Genomic DNA, 16,518 nt, shown 5'->3' on the forward strand with positions numbered 1-16,518 from the left:
TGCAAAATGTTCCTATTAAGTATTATAACCGAGCCAGGGCACCGGCCGGAGTGTTTAAAGAGGCCCTGTGTGTGTGTGTGTGTGTGTGTGTGTGTGAGCAGACAGCAGCGACCTCTGTACTGACTCACTTCACCCACAGACTTGGGTAACTGCCAAACATACCCTGCAAATGAGGATTATGTGGTGGAGTCTCCAAACTTCATCCCATGCAACGGTACTCAGTACTTTTATCTCATTAAATGTTGCCTCATTCTAAACGAGCAGGGCTGATACAATCACACCAAGGTAATTTCTGCCCCCACCAACAAATAAAACCATGACATACCTACATCTTATTACTTATGAGGCACCTTAAATGTTAACTTTTGAATTGATGGCAGTGAGCAGGTGACTTCCAATCCCCCCCCACCCCCACACACAAGCACACACCCTGTGACCCTGCTAAAGCACACACTGGTAGGAGATGGATGGATTCTCATCTCATATAAGGCTCTTTTAAAACTACAACATTTCCCTCTCATCCAGTGTGTGAATCGGTTTGTTTTTATTTCCAGGCCTCACATCATTCTAAAACTATTTCATCTGCTCGCTGTCCTGATGTCAGCTTGAGCTTTCTGGGAAGTCTCTTTTTTTTTTTCTTTGCACAGCACTGAAGGACAAAGTGAATCACAAATGAGGCTTTATGTTCAAAAAAAGTGCAAATTCATTCAAAGTTCAGCAACTGTATCCATCTAATGAAGAGAAAATGTACAGTAAAATTCTGACGCTGTGGCCCTTTGTCATAAAAGGCTCAGAATCGCCAGGTCAAACAAACCGTCGGACAACTGCAGAACTGTAACAGTATCATTTTACAAAGAGGGAGCCAGAGGAAGGCTTTGGAGTTCATCACATGCTTCTTTGATCCGCGTCGAGCACGTGCTTTGGCTCCGTCCCCTGTACTTTAAAACCCTGTGTCAGTGGGGAACAGGCAGCCACAGACTGTTCCTGAAAAACCGTCCAGCAAAAGTAGCACAATCCCAATCAATAAGGAGTCTCTAAGCTGTCCAGCAGTTCAGGCGCAGTGAAAGAGAAGTTCACAAACTCCTCCTGGTTGATGGAAGGAATCAGAGGGTCATCGATCGGCGTTAAGGTGGGTTCTTCTTGGGTAAAATCGGGGTCGAAGTTGTTCACATCTTCTGGCGTTTTCTGTGAAGGCACCACAAAGATTTAATCAGGAGCATTTTAAACAATCATTTTCACACTTCTGGAATCCTTCAGAGGGACTCACAATCCTGGGCTTAAACGGAGGCTCCAGTTCTCTGCGGTTCAGCTTCTCCCAGTCGATGCCATTGAAGAAGGGGTGGCTGATAATAGCAGTCTCGCCGCCTTCTGAGGCTACGCAGCCCAGACGGTGTGCTGAATTTTTAGTGAGTAACTGTAAAAGTAAGTCAAATTTATTTGTATAGCACATTTCAAACCAGAGTGCTTTACAACCAGTGTAGGCAGAACAAAACATAAAAGGCATTAATAAAAACACATTGCTTCTACCAGAAATACACAGAGAATAAATAAAAGGTGGATCTATAACCACAAATGGCAAAATCAGGGATAGAAATATAGAGGAAAAAGGAAGCAAAATGCATATGAGGTGGCATTAATTGTCCAGATTACTGGCACAGACTTGGACTGAGTGCCAAGTCAGGATGACATCCCATCCCCTCCTCTACCAACACCACACCCACCATTGGGCCTGGTGCTGTAACCTCAGCCTCAAAGTTCAAGAATATCCAAGATGTCCCAACTTTCTGGAGTCGTGTACAATAGAGCAGTGAATCACCTGTTGAGTGTTTTTTTCTCTCTCTTTGACCAGAGAAGATGGAGATGAGCAAGGGGGAGAACAGAAAATGGAATGCTTTTGTTTGAAGGTGCTTCTGGGAGCAAAATGAGAAAAATGTGTGGTCTGACCATTTGCTGCAGCTATAAACACCACAGGCTACCAAAGGCCTAGATGAGTATACATGTCAGCAGCTGGACCACAGCAGGGACTAACATGAATGAAGTTGTAGCAGTAGGGGAATACATACATACTACATGCTGCGTCAGGTTTGCACAATTAAATTTCATCCCGCTGTTGAGCAACAGCGCCTGGTGACTCAACATGCTGAGGCTTGAATCGATTCTGTTTGACGTCTGCGCTACGCTTCAAACAAAATAATGTTTTGGTTTACTGCCTTTGTGCACACAGTCGATTTCCTGCATCGCATTCATTTTCTGAACTGTAATCTTATACATGTGCCAACTCTGGCTAATGGCACCACATCAAAAGTATCATATGGCATCATCTTCGTGGTGGGAATTACAGAGCAGGACGGTCCAGCAGGGGTGACTCAGTTCATGAAGTTAGACCGCTTAACATGAGGTAAACCTTTCCACCAAAGGTGATGCCATCTTTTCAGATCAGCTGCACATCTGTAACATGCTGCGTCAGTTGTCAGAAAGGTTTCTTTTTTTTTTTTTTATTTAAAATATTTTCGTTTGCAATGGTAAATAGTTTATGGTAATCCAATAGGACTCCTGATGTATGCTTCTGTCGTGCCCTGTCTTGAGTTATACATACAAATAAGGGCAGCATTTTTGGGTCCATTTTATCCCACTTTCTAATATTTTGCTAAATCAATGGTTGTTGAAACACATAATGAAACAAAATAAGATCCTAAAAGCCATAGTAAGTAGTTCATTTCCCATTTAGGAACCAACAGTAAAGGCTCCCAAGTCTGGCAAGTTAAGACAGCGAACCTGCTTCCAAGAGTGGGGAGATCCATGCAGTGGATCAACCTGTAGTAAAAATAGGACGGCGGCGTCCAAATCCACTCACACCGGCCTGTGTTTATGTAACATGTGACACTGAGAGCTTTGACACAAATCACGAGGAGAAGATTGCTCTGGTGTCTCCTTAAGAGTGTTGGCCTGTGGACTAGGATAAGACGGGCCAATGGAGTGCAAGCACCGGAGGGATGGAGGGACACGTTGCTGTCATATTTATAGCTTGTGGGCTGTAGCTGGGCAGCGGACTATGCCTTAATATAGTTATATAAGAGACCCAGGCCAAACAGCTGGCCGACAGAGCACAACAGAGCTGCCAATCACTCGGCACAGCATGAAGGACAACAACTACCAAATCCTGATGATGGACATTCAGAGGACTGTTGACTTCACAAGTTAAGCTAGCAACTTGAAAACCGAGACAGGAAGCCAGATCATTATTTAAGGATCATGAAAATGAATGCATTTGGTTAAAAAAAGGTTTTATTAAACAGCCTGCTATGTACAAAACAGAGGGGTGAAACAGACTTACTGCTTTGAGTATGTTTGTGGCCTCTGTGCTGAGCCAAGATGCATAAATGACCTCTTCATTGAGGATGGACTCAAAGAGATCATCTTCATTCTCAGCCTCAAAGGGGGCGTGCCCTGACAGCATCTCATACAGCAGCACCCCCAGAGCCCACCAATCCACAGAGGGCCCGTACAGCATCTCCTGTAGAATCTGTGAAAACATTTCACCGTCAGAGCACAGAAAGGCCTGTGTCCGTGCTGGATGAGGACACGTTTGTGTCCTCAGAGCAGCAAAGGCGTCTTTCATAACTTCACAAACGCACACACATTCTCGGTAAGGGGGGAAAAAAAGATGCCTCTCAAATGCAAGGACACAAGAACATCTAATCCCTCATTATAAAAACCAGGCATGCCTGCGACAGGATGAGGACTTGTCAAGTCAACAGTGCCAGTTCCAAGCTGACCTCACAAGTATACTGCCTTCCCATCAGACACGAGGGAGCTTGAGTGGCAGCACTAACCACAGGCTGTGACGCCAGACGAGACAAAATGTCGGAACTGGAAACGTCATGTGAACTCAGCTGACCCAAGACTCAAACATGGCTGAATTTATTCTTTATGAGTCTTTTAAGTCTATTTCTGTTGAGCACTTGTAAAATCTGACCTCTGGAGCGATGTAATCTGGGGTCCCACAGAAGGTTCCAGTGGCTGCACCTTCAAATATGCCCTCTTTGCACATGCCGAAGTCTGCCAGCTTACAGTGTCCATCTTTGTCCAGGAGAACATTGTCCAATTTTAGATCCCTGAATGGGAAAAAATAATATATTTGTATTAAGGCATTCATGACAGGCCTGTCGTGCCGGGACAGGACTTCTGAGGACAAATGTCTGTCCTCTGTTGACAGACGAGGCTGCCCGACCATTAAATAACGGTCAGGATATGTCTGACATGTCCATGTGACCACTGTGTCTTCCAAGCAGGAAAAGGTTCCGTTATATAAATATTCTGTTTGCATGGAAAACAAAGCTGAAGTTGATTTTGTTTCTCCCACAATGCGCTCACAGGAACCATTAGAGCATCGCTAACAGCTATTTTAGGATTTTAATCCATCATCGAAGCATGGAATAAAGTCTCGGTCTTATTTTAGATTATTATTCCACATTTAATCAAAAGGGTTAGTTTGCTTCTCAGGTTTAGGCCACAAAGTGATAGCAGAAGTCTCAAACACTCCTCGTCATGCACCACTTGCTCAGTTTTGGACACATGAATCTGGTTCGCTTCACTGTGAGCAGATTGTGTAAGTGTCTCAGATGCTCGACCCTCAAATTAACTGCACCACTGACCAACTGTGAATGAAGAGACACACCAGTGCATTTCCTGCACTGTAGACATATCTGTCAATGCAGCTTGTGACACATTACTTCCTGCCGTTTTAATTTTTTTTTTTTTTTAATTCCTCAGTAAACAACCCAGGACCACACATTCGCTGTGTAAAGACCCTTTCAGTGGTGCCTGGTGAGGACAGGTTGCACTTTTGAGTGGGATCAGACAAGTAGGGGCTACTGAAACTCCCTCTAAAGAATTGACAGGAATGTCGAAAAAAATTTACACCACCAGGGAAATTTCCAAAGAACTGAGGCTGAATGCTGAACAACGCTATGACGCAAAATCAAGTTTCCCATTTCTGTATGACACAAAGACAACATCTGGATAACATCCTCATAAAATTTGCACAGAAGCACTTTTGATTAGAAAGGTTATAGAAAGTACTCAACTGGAATCATTTTTAAAATAGTTTTATCCCTGCGAACATGGCTTATTCTTCAAAAGGCAACGAGATCTAAGAGTTCCGTAAACCCATAATACACACAGATGTTCCTAACTGGACTGCCAGCATCGAGCAGCTGTTCATGATACCGTGTTCGCCTTATTGTATTCATCTTTATCCATATACAGGTATCACCTTCATAGCTGTATACTGACCTACTGACCCCGCTGACCACTCAACTCCTACACCAGCAGCTTGTACTGTATTATTAATGTACTTGCATGATCTCTACCTATTCTCTCCTCTACCTGTCCTCCCCCCTCTCCTCTCTCTCTACCCAGCCCCCCATCAGCAGGAGGGTCCCCCTACATGAGCCTGGTCCTGCTCAAGGTTTCTTCCTGTTAAAGGGGAGTTTTTCCTTACCACTGTTGCTTGTTGGGGGTCAGGCCCTGGGATTCTGTAAAGCGCCTAGAGACGATTTTGATTGTAACAGACGAGTGATTAATGTGGGTTTGTCTTCTTCAAATTGATAAATTCAAGTAGTTTGTGTTCTGAGAACTTGCACAGTAGGTGGGACAACATTGGACTTCCACAGAAATGGACACTGTGGCAAGACAGAAAGCTTAGACTAACAGAATTACACACATATTACACAACACTGTCACTGAGGATAAAACTCATCTCCTATAAAGGAAGAGCATCGCATTACTAATGTGCAGACAACCTGTTTTTGCTGTAGCATGCCAGGAGCATATGGCCTCTGAAGAAAAACCTCATGTTATGTTATGCAGACAGAAAGACACACAGGTACATTTCACCACAAAGTCCCCATCATGATCCTGAAATAGGAGTAATAAGATTACCATATAAATAAAATACAATGAATCATTTCGGGCATCTTTCACGTAAACTAAAAACTGAATTGCGAAACCCCCAGTCGCAGTGTGCAATATATATATATACAGTATATATGATAATGATGTCAAAAATGAAGCGTTAGGTGGGCAGTCTGCACTGTGAGGGCCCCGTGGAGAATTTAACAACTCTGTGTTCTGCTCACATGTTGGACAATTATAAACAACAGCCTATTTTTCAGAGGCCCAGAGGAAGCCGTTTGTGGTGGGGGGAATTAAAGTTTATTTTCCCCGACGCAAACAGTGTTTTGGAAAGATCCTGATCCAGACCTGTAGAGGATTCCTTTGCCGTGCAGGAACATGAGCGCAGAAGTGATCTCTGCGGTGTAGAAACGTGCTCTGGGCTCTTCAAACTTCCTGGATTTCTGGATGTGGAACATAAGATCGCCACCGTTTACAAACTCCATCACAAAGAAGAGACGGTCCTGCAGAGAAGGAAAGGACATTTCCACATGACCACCCAAAAGGCAATAATCTCACAGAGACCCCGGCGTTATTAAACGGCCCCAGAACCCATAACTGTGGACATGCTGAGATGGCTCCGAGGATGATACTTTGGTTCCTCATAAATTTCACATGTCTATTTAATGGATTTTGGTGCAGCTGAATAGCCACAGTTAAAAAGTCAGCCGTGCAAAAAAAACACTGATCAAACCCATAAATCTTTCCTTCTCATCAAAGGCTGCGGTCAATATGGGTCTAGAAAATGAGAGCCCAGAGGGGTGCAAAACAAATCCACAGGAGAACGTGATGTACAAGTCTGCCGGTGAAGCCTCCTGAAGTGATCGGTGTATACAACCGCAGCTGACTCGGCTGGGCTGCCCTGTGGTTTCCTGGGTGGCTGTTTACCCCAAGATTAGTGCTATATCATTAAAAAAATATGCTGCACAAGCAGAGCAGGCTGGCAGGGCGCTGTGTGAGGTCTTAATGTGGGAGCTTCAGGAATCCTTTCACTCAGACTGTAACCTTTTCTGACAGAAAGGTGTGCATCTTAAAGATATTTAAAGTTTTAGAGCTCATTTGTCTTTTTTATCTGAAAGTCTCCTTAAATTGATCATTTCCATGTCACAACTCATGAATGGCTGGTTTGGGAATCTCCAGAGTTCAGTCTTTCTAATGATTTTGCGAGACCAAGCTCCTGTGAAGTGAGCGAAGCAGAGAGGCCTGGCAGTGAAAGATAAGCTTTAATTTATCTTTGCGAATGATAAATTGCCAAGTTGAAGGACAATCCTCCCGAGACGCATCATTAGTGGAAATGTGACATACGAGAAAAAGTGTGGGCCGCGTCCACATTCCCACAGGGGGGAAAACACATTTACGGTCTGTATAAATCAAGTTTCGAGAAACAGCAACATGAATTTCACAGAACTTAACATTGTAAAAGGAAAATCTGAGGCTTTCGTTTAAATAAATGACCAAAAACACCTTGCTATGAGGGAATATTGCCCATCATTTTAAGAAACTACCTACTTAGAAAAAAGGTGACAATAAGAGCTGTTCAACCACTGAGACATTACCAGGCAAATCCACCTTTTGTGTGTACTTTGTACCTTCAGCATCCCCAAGTTAATACTTCAGTTACAGCATATCTATTTTGGCTCAGCTTTAGTAGGTCAGGAGCAGTTCAAAGAATGAAAGCAGATTATGTTCGTCCTGCCTGTGCAGGTCCGACAGGAAAACCTCCCATCAGCCCTCAACCCGAGTCTAGAACGCTGCTGCCACCTGCTGGACAATGTCCGCGCTACAAATCTCAGCAAATTCCCATTGTTTTTAACAGTCAGTAAAAAGTGAATTATACTAATAATACTAATTATGCAATACATACTAATTATGCAATACCATAGAATAATGATAAACTCATAGATCAAATCGTTGCATATGACAGGAGGAAAATATAATAAGGGTGATTACTCTTAGCTGGATTAAAAAAGCTGCGTGGTTAAAGAGTTACGTGTGCTCACCGATGTCTGGAAGCAGCAGTACAGCTGAGTGAGGTACGGGTGACATCGCGCCAGCGACAGAACCCTTTTTTCCGTCATCGTACACTCTACGTCATCATCCTGCAAAATGATGTCCTTCTTCAGCACCTTGACGGCAAAAACCAGGTCTCTGCTGTTCAGCTTTGCTAGCATCACCTGGAGAAACATCAGAGATGAAGGATGGAGGTTTGCAGACTATGTTTGATATCTGCCATCATGCCCACTCAAACTGTAAATAAAGGGGGTTCATTTTGCTCGGCTGGAGTATTTTAACATTTAAATCTAAATACTTGCAAAACCTTAGTGGATTTAACATCTCTTAATGCTGTTAGATGCACCTTGCCAAAGCTGCCCTTGCCAAGGACTTGAAGAAATGTGAAGTCTGAGATTCCCAGTTGAGGGACCTTCTGCTGGACTTCCTTCGCCTCCCTCCTTTCAGCTGGCTTCCTCATCTGAACTGAACTTTTACTCTATTGATGCAGCACAAACATACACAAATACACGCACGTCATTTAGTAATGTCGCATGATGGAAAGACGATGCTTTAAATCATGGAAGTCGGCGCACCAATGAGTTGCGTTTGGAGATCCCTTCGGCCTGCAGCCCCATCTCTGCCAGCTTGTTGGCCAGCTCCACACTGTTGACCCCACAGCTGGGAGCCACGTTGGTTTTGCAGCGGATGTGAACGTTCATTTTACACACTGAGGAGTAAAACAAACGCAGAGGGTTGATTTAGACACCGGTGAGCCTGACATTGGCTCCGCACGCCGAGGCAGGTCTTACTTTTACAGTGCAGCCCCTGCTTCACAATCCCCCACAGCAGCGAGCCGCAGTGGTCGCAGAAGGTGGGCGACTTGTAGTTGTGGATGTTGAACTTGTGAGGGATGTTGATGCCGAACCCTTGGTTTGGGGGCTGGTGAGAGATGGCATCGTGTGAGCAACGCCCAGCGAGCTGACTCTGTGCGCTCAGTATGCTAATTTTAACCTTAACGTGGCAGCGGAGGGGGTGTGGTGACAAATGTTTGCTCCCCGGTCGGTCACAGAGGGACCTCGTTTCAATTTACTGCTGTATTTGCTTCTCTGAATTTCCCAAAGGAACAGAAACTTGTAATGCCCAGCAATGCATGGCTGAACCAGGCAAACATGCAATGGCAAATGTAGAAGCAGGTACATTTGTGTATTTATAGAAAAAAAAGAGCACAGTGAAGTGTCCCAGCTCAGTGAGCAGAAACAGGAACTGACAATGTGCTTAACAGCAGGTGTTAATAAAAACGACGTGTGTCAGTTTGTGTGTGTGTGTGTGTGTGTGTGTGTGTGTGTGTGGGCTGTTCGGCATATCTGTCATCTTCTGCCTTCCTGTGTTACTGCTCACATTGACATTTGTCTTGTTCATATGATGACCAACCAGGAACTGTTAAAGAACCTTATTAACATGTATGTGTATGTATATGTATGTGTGTGAGTGAGTGAGTGAGTGTGTCACCTGTTCTTTTGTAGTTTTCTTCATGCGTGGGCACACAGTGACGACCAGTTCGTGGCATCGTTTGTGAACCACACAGGTGCACACTGGGAAAACGACCAATCAAATGTTTAAAGTTTAAAATGATAAATGATCTACTCATTTTGATGCTGAATTGAGGATGGGGGGGGGGGGGGTGAGAGAATTGAGCTTCTTTGAACATTCAAGAAAGGAAGAAACTGCATCTATAAATGAGAATGTGAGATGTGCGCCTGCATTGGCGTCAGTCCACAACCCCCCCCCCCCCCCCCCCCGCCAAACTCCCATCAACACAAACTGAGTGAATTTATATTTTCTGTGGGAATTTCATTAGAACACGACGGGATCTACTCACTCTGACACTGGTAACCCTGCTTTCCAAACACACCCCTGTGGACAGAGACACAAACAGAGAGGCTTTCATCACACGGCCGCACAGACATGGCGGACACAACGCGCAGGCAGATCTGCCCCCCACCAACATCCTCACCAGATGAACTCTTTGCAGTGGAAGCAGAAGGTGGGCTGGCGCAGGAACGTTGACATGAACTTGTGGCCATTGACCTGGTGGATCTTGCGCCTCACGGCGCCTTGGCGCTTTCTCGTAAACTGCTTGTAGGTTTTCTCCTTCACCGTGGCTTCGTCTGACAGGAAGAAAGAACCAACCGGTTTCAGCAAAGATCGCTGTGTTTATATCTTTCATTGGTATATATGGATAGTTGGGATGCTTGTACATACACATAAACATCCGCTTAACTGTGCAACTGGAGCAACATTCAGCCCATTACCAAATCTTTTCCAGGGGAGTGTGAAGGGGTAGAAAAGCACTAGTCTTCACTGTCATGCTCCCTATGTTAAAATGCTATAGAATATAATGTTTAATATCTTTTCATTACAGCAGTGACAGTAAATGAGGTGTATGATGACAGTATTTATCATTTCTCCCTCAATCTTTCATAAAATGATGGAGAGGAATTCATTCTTTATTCTACCCTCGCGTGCGGAACAAATACACTGTGGAAGAATTAACAGAAAATTAGAGCATGCAAAATGAAAGATTATCTTTATTTTGTACCAATTTGCAGGGTTACACTGTGCGCATTTTCACTTCTGTGTGTGTGTGTGTGTGTGTGTGTGTGTGTGTGTGTGTGCAGTAGACGTAGCTGTGAGCTGAAACCACAGATGCATTATGGAAACTTGTGTCTCACCCCCCCTAAATAGACCAATTTGTGACAGCAACACAACAGCAAAGGCCTTGTATTATAATCAGTTGCCTGACCGAAAAACACGAGTGAGTTTATCTGTCACACTAATAATACGGCCTAAACTGAAATATTCCCTAGCATCACGCACCACGTCTCACATCCTTCTCCAGTCACACCAGTAGAGACAGCATGAGACTTCACAGGCAGTAATGAACCAGGCTTCTCTTTAAACATCCAAGTCTGAACCTCATTAAAAAAGTTAGAAAAACATATATGTAATTTTCCTGTCACACACACACACACACACACACACACACACTTGTAATCTTATCTTTATGAGGACCATCTGTGCAAAAGTGGCTTCTCCAGCTCCTAACATCACAACTACAATGACTAGACCCCCCCCATAAAATGGAATTTTATGGCCCTTTATTGTGAGGATCTGCCAGAATGTTCCCGCTTTGCAAATATGCCAGCACATACAAAAATAAACACACTTAGTCCAGCTACTGAGTACAGAATGTTTAACCGCAAATTATTGGGCTGATTAATGGAATTTTCAGATAAACGTCAGAACTGATGCTTGTCCTCACGCAACCGATTATTGGAAACCATCCGCAGACGCTGCCGGCGGCCTTGGAATATGATGTCCATAAATAAGACAACTAAATAAACTAAATAAGACAACTGCCAACCAGGTATAATATTCGATCATGTTTGCTTCTGCGAACCGTGTGTCTTTAAAATAAGCATTCCTAACACATACCGACCCAGCACAGTCACACACAAACACGCTCACACACAAACACACCCATAGATGCCTCCTAGATGTTATTCATAACAATGTTGTGTTCAGATCACATGAAACACTATGGTGACACACACTGGTGAGTGCAAGTGCATGTGTGTGGTCTGCAATAGCGCCTGCAGCCTTACCATCAATGAAGGACCCAGTCAGTGAAATATGGATGTAAACTTTGCCCTCAGGTTCCAGGTCCAACTGCAGACACACAAAAACAAACACACAAGTCCAACTCTGCACGCTTGAAACAGAAATCATACAGGTGTTCAGTCAAAATGTTAGAAATCAGTTTGTTGATGCGTTTCATTTTAAGTTCCCACCGCCGGCCCATCATGCAAACTGACTTTAAACACACGTCTGTGAAGCAGAGACTCACATTTCATCAACAATTGTCCCCAGCAGGTATGCAAAAGTGCTTATTTCTGCATTTTCTGCAGCGTATGTAATGTGGAGGAATTTGGACCTCACAACAATAGGAAAAACACCACCGGACTAGCAGGTTGGGCGAGTTGTCGTCTGCTGTTTCCCAGCAGACTTAAAAATGACCAAATGCTGATGATTGAAGGAACATTACGACAGAACCAGCTGCAGGTAGAGGTTCGAAACCTATTTATAGTGGCTGGAAAATATTGTCTGTATAGTAACACACACGGAAAAACACCCTGAATGAGCTATTCTATCCATAAACAGTCATAAATAAAAGAGTTCATTTGGTTCCAGGATATTTGGAAGAGTGTTTTAGCCGCTTGAGCGCTCTCAAAATCAAACCCTCTAAAAGTGAGGTTGACGGCAGGAAGTTTAGACGTTGGTTTAGATTCACACTTCAATGCAGGGTGGACTCGGTCACTACAGGAAGAAGATTAGCATCATCCCCGAAACCCGGACAAAGGTCACACAAGCAACCCTATTGCTCAGAAAAAGATGGAAACATGATGTCACTCGGTTGGTCAACGCGTAGAGACGATGACTTTACTTTTCCAAAAAAAGCCACTGCTGTCATTTCACAGAAGCAAAGGCGGCGTCAGCGGGTGGCGGCGAACACGCTGACGAGGTAAAACCCTTGGACGGAATTCAGGGGATTGTGAGGACTCCGCTGAAGAGCCGGCGGGCCCACCCAGATCAGATGGTGGGAACGCTGCGATAAACAAGAGCGCGGGGGCGTGTGGAGGCTTGTGGCTCCTCACGTGTGCAACAACCCAGCTCTTCTCACTGTGCAGCGACACACGTGAAACCCTTCGCAGTTCAGATCGCAGATCGCTCACTCCTCAAGTTAGAAAACCAAACCATTTATTTTGTCTAGAACTGCACGTTAGACTTCCTCTAAACGCACTTCCCCCGAGCACTGGGGGGGGAGGGGGGTCTGCGGCTGACCTTTAAGCACTCTTGCTTTGCGAGTACAGTTTGCTCAGACAGGCGTCCTGCAGAATCGCCACCACTCAGCGGTGCAGCGACATGCGACCTTGCTGGTTAAAGGTCCACAAGAGGCAAAAAGTCCATCCATGCTGCCCAAACTGGAACGGTGGGAGTGTGCACACGAGCGACATGGATCCAGGAGGAAGTTCAGAAAGGGCAGGCGGTTAAAATAAAGCTTTGGGCTGAATTTGAGGTCTGCAGACAGGCGAGCAACAATAACCTTGTTTCCCCGCCTGTTGTTTGTCACATTAGGAAGCTCCGATGGTGTTTTCAGATGGAAAAACAGGTGCGGTGACACCTGTAGTGAACACCTCAAGCACTCTAGTCAACGGCATCAGCCAAACTCAAATATTGATCAGCCTCTGGCAGCTCTCAACTGAGAACTATAGTATCTCTGGAGGAGAGGACAGGTGATAGCGCACAGCCGGCTTATGGAAGTTTATTTATTTTGAATCAATTTTCCTTGGATGGAAACGTGTTGATACACTAATTTTGACCTAAGCTTTGTTTCTGTAGCAAATATAACTCCTTATTTGCTGTGGAACACCATTCAGGCATCTTGTATTATTAAATTACATGTTGCATCATATCGGCTGATTAATATATCACCGATATTCTGCAGTGCATCATATCATCACTGCTGTTATCAGCTTGGTCACATTATAGACACCAAACATTTCCCAGTCACTGTTTACAATATACATATTTATACTGTAAATGAGACTGAGATGACACATGCATGCTGGTTGGGTGTTTTCTTTTTCAATCAAACAATGGTGCTTCTTCAGATCTCTGAGATTGACCAGAACTTTAGTCCTGCAGGCTGGATCATGGAGGCGGAGATGGATTCACTGGGGGACAATAGTAAACTTTAGCCCCCTGAAGGCAGCAAAACAATGGTCACAAAACAATGGTCACAAACATCGATGGCTTTGTTTCCCCCACGTGTTTAGGCTGCAGATGCAACCTTTTTACTCACCCATCCCTCGAAAGTCTCCCCGGTGTTGGAGGTTTTAATGAGGTCCTCAAACCGCATGATGCAGTTGGCCACGAAGTCGTCATAGCCGATCGGGGTGTCGTGGAACACGGCCATCTCCACTTGCTTCCCGTTCATCACGCTGAGGCAGAACTCCTCGTTGTAGGTCGGAGTGTTGGTTTTCTGTTTGGTGTGAGTCTGTCCAATTTTGTAGTCGTCCACCTTCACCACTATGTAGGGGTCCAAGGCCGGGGGGGCTTTGTTAAAGATGACAGAGTGGCGGAGAGAGAAGGTGGTCGGCTTCAGGTCCACAGCCTCGCCGATCCGGAGCTTCAAGTAACCATTAAACTTCATTTTTTATATTAAAAAAAACAAAAACAAGTTCCACAAAAAAAAGCAAAATCCGTTGTTAGAAAGCACACACGTCCAGCCAGAATGGTCCAAGAATGGTGCTGTTGGAAATCATTATTTTGGCGTCAACTTAAACGCTCCGCTGACTTCATGACTGACGTCTCACGCAGAACAGACGCGCCGTGTCGGTGCGAGCAGCTTAAATAGGGAGGAAGCCGCCATATACCGCAAAGACGGCACAAGTTCCGCGTTAACATGTCACGAAGCACACCCACATATTTCAAAGTTCCTCGGGCTCAAAGCTCTCTGTCACTGACGGCCACCACCGTCTGGTGTCGCGGAATGTCACGCGGCTCGAGTTGTAGTTCATTCAAACGCGCTTGTTTTGGGGAACATACACAGCTGGTACTACATTAACCATGATGCATCGCTCGGTAAAGGTGCGGCTTGGGCTCACCTGTTCGGCCGGGGAAACACTGCTGTTAGTGGCTGGCATGCGGAACTTCATTGTATTTTATTTTATTTTTTTAAAGAACGCATAAAATAAAAATAAATAAACCAAAAGAATGCTGTATTATAAAATATGTAAACAATACCAAGGCCAACGTTGATACTTAAGTTAATGTGGAAAACAATATGTAATTTTAATATGTAGATTGTTGACTGTTTGTTTTTTTAACCCTGAGGACAAAACCGATCACTCAGCAATAAATGTCCACTTTCAGACGTGCAAACAGCCTAAATATATTGAGCTTGATTGTAGTTTCTTCATCTTTCTGTGGCTGTTTTCCCTCCATCCATAAATTCCACGATCAAAGTCACACTTTATTGCTGTTGGACTTGACCTTTCACCTCCCCGCCAAGGGTTAACGCTCCTTATCACCCTCCTCCAGCTGTTATATTTAAAGATTTGGCTCACACTCCTACCATCTTTGGGATACAGTCCTATAAAAAATCATCTTTGCCTTTCCTGTGAGAAGTTTGGCATGACGAAACATGTGTATTGACGTGTTCTTAGGACGTTTTTGATTGCAGGCGATAAGTGTCGTTAAACATGCAGGCACTTGTTTAGATTTGTGGTATATATCAATATTTCTCATGATTATTGACAATTACGCGCTTGCTTCAGATTGTCCAGCAGGTGTCAGGATAGGACAGCTAAATAAGGGTTGGCTTCTGCTTCCCTTGAATACCCCTGTTACGGCTCGCCACTCATGATAAAGCGGCTTTAAAAGCATGCATATACTTTACTTCCTCCATCCTCCCCCTCAGGGCCAGACTTGGCATTTTTATAGTCTGGGATGATTTGGAATGTTTCTTTGTTTTTACTGTGACTCCCCTCCTCCCCATCTTTTTCTCCTTTGGCCCATCAACTTTGACTTTCTTTGCATTGCATCCCCTCGCCCTCATTCCACCCTATGGCTTTCTCTGTGGAAGTGGTTGCCATGGCTAAATCTTGACTCCTCATGAGAGGAGTCTGCAGCTCATGAAACTATAAAATGTATCTCATGTAGACTTATATCTCTAGGTTTTTATTGCTCAGAAGGCCAGCTAGTCTGATTTCACTCTGTTTCAGCAGCCTGTGGAGTTTCCACGTTGATGTATGGTTTTCATGCCGTTTATATCCATGGGACACTGGACAGCTCAATCCTCTGACTCCTGCCTGAGGACACCCTATAGCTGCATCGAATGCGCCATAGCATTGATGTCAAACAGGTCAGGAGGGAACAGTGAATGTGGCCCGAATCGTGCCCCCGACTGTTTTTGAGCCCTGTGAGGGGCCAGTATTGACCCCACCTCCATCCTACAACCACTCCCTCCCCTCATGTAAGGGAGTGTAGAACCCCCAAAGAGGCAAACACATTCTCACATCTTCTCCTGTGTAGAAGCTGAAACACTCCAGAAGTCACACCTGTAAACGTTAACTCTGTCTTCATTGTGCTTTAGCCATGAGGGGCATTTATTGCCAGGGCTCCCCCAGAGGAGGAGATAGTTCTTTCCTAAACATATCAAGATTATACTGCTGCAACTTTACATAAATATTGCTTTTAATAGTGTTTCATAACGTATCAATATGACCCATTCAGAATAACTAATGAGCCACAGGGTAAATGTAATTTGTAGTTATTCACATAACAAAGACATCGTCAGTGCTGAAGTAACTGGACTCACTTGATTGATAAAAAAAAATTGGGGGGGGGGGCAGGTGTGAGACCGGTCAGAGCAGCATTGGACAGCGCAGCAGCGCGTGGAAGGTGATTGAGGGTGGAGGGGAGGATCCCTCTGTCACAGCCCCTCCA

The 16,518-nt window shown here is 44.6% G+C and overlaps 1 protein-coding gene across 1 annotated transcript; it reads right to left on the reverse strand.

Annotated features, from left to right (window-relative positions):
• Positions 1-662: 662 nt before the first annotated feature.
• prkcha (protein kinase C, eta, a) lies at positions 663-14,553 on the reverse strand. The gene is made up of 14 exons (XM_029825946.1): positions 13,871-14,553; positions 11,613-11,676; positions 9,962-10,115; positions 9,827-9,861; positions 9,457-9,539; positions 8,757-8,886; positions 8,541-8,674; positions 8,312-8,443; positions 7,956-8,129; positions 6,265-6,419; positions 3,977-4,115; positions 3,335-3,523; positions 1,268-1,414; positions 663-1,185 (listed from the first exon to the last, which is right to left on the reverse strand). The coding sequence occupies exons 1-14, from the start codon at positions 14,219-14,221 to the stop codon at positions 1,021-1,023; spliced, it is 2,052 nt and encodes a 683-aa protein (XP_029681806.1). The 5' UTR covers positions 14,222-14,553; the 3' UTR covers positions 663-1,020.
• Positions 14,554-16,518: the final 1,965 nt, after the last annotated feature.

The sequence above is a fragment of the Takifugu rubripes genome, chromosome 2, assembly GCF_901000725.2.
Source record: "Takifugu rubripes chromosome 2, fTakRub1.2, whole genome shotgun sequence".
NCBI lineage: Eukaryota > Metazoa > Chordata > Actinopteri > Tetraodontiformes > Tetraodontidae > Takifugu > Takifugu rubripes.

Excerpts from the sequence above, each read along its gene's own strand:
- prkcha (XM_029825946.1), bottom strand. The coding sequence starts at position 14,221 with ATGAAGTTTAATGGTTACTTGAAGCTCCGGATCGGCGAGGCTGTGGAC. Across the intron at positions 9,540-9,826 it reads GCAGGGTTACCAGTGTCAGA|TGTGCACCTGTGTGGTTCAC; the intron begins GTGAGTAGATCC and ends TCGTTTTCCCAG. Across the intron at positions 3,524-3,976 it reads CAGATTACATCGCTCCAGAG|ATTCTACAGGAGATGCTGTA; the intron begins GTCAGATTTTAC and ends ATGTTTTCACAG.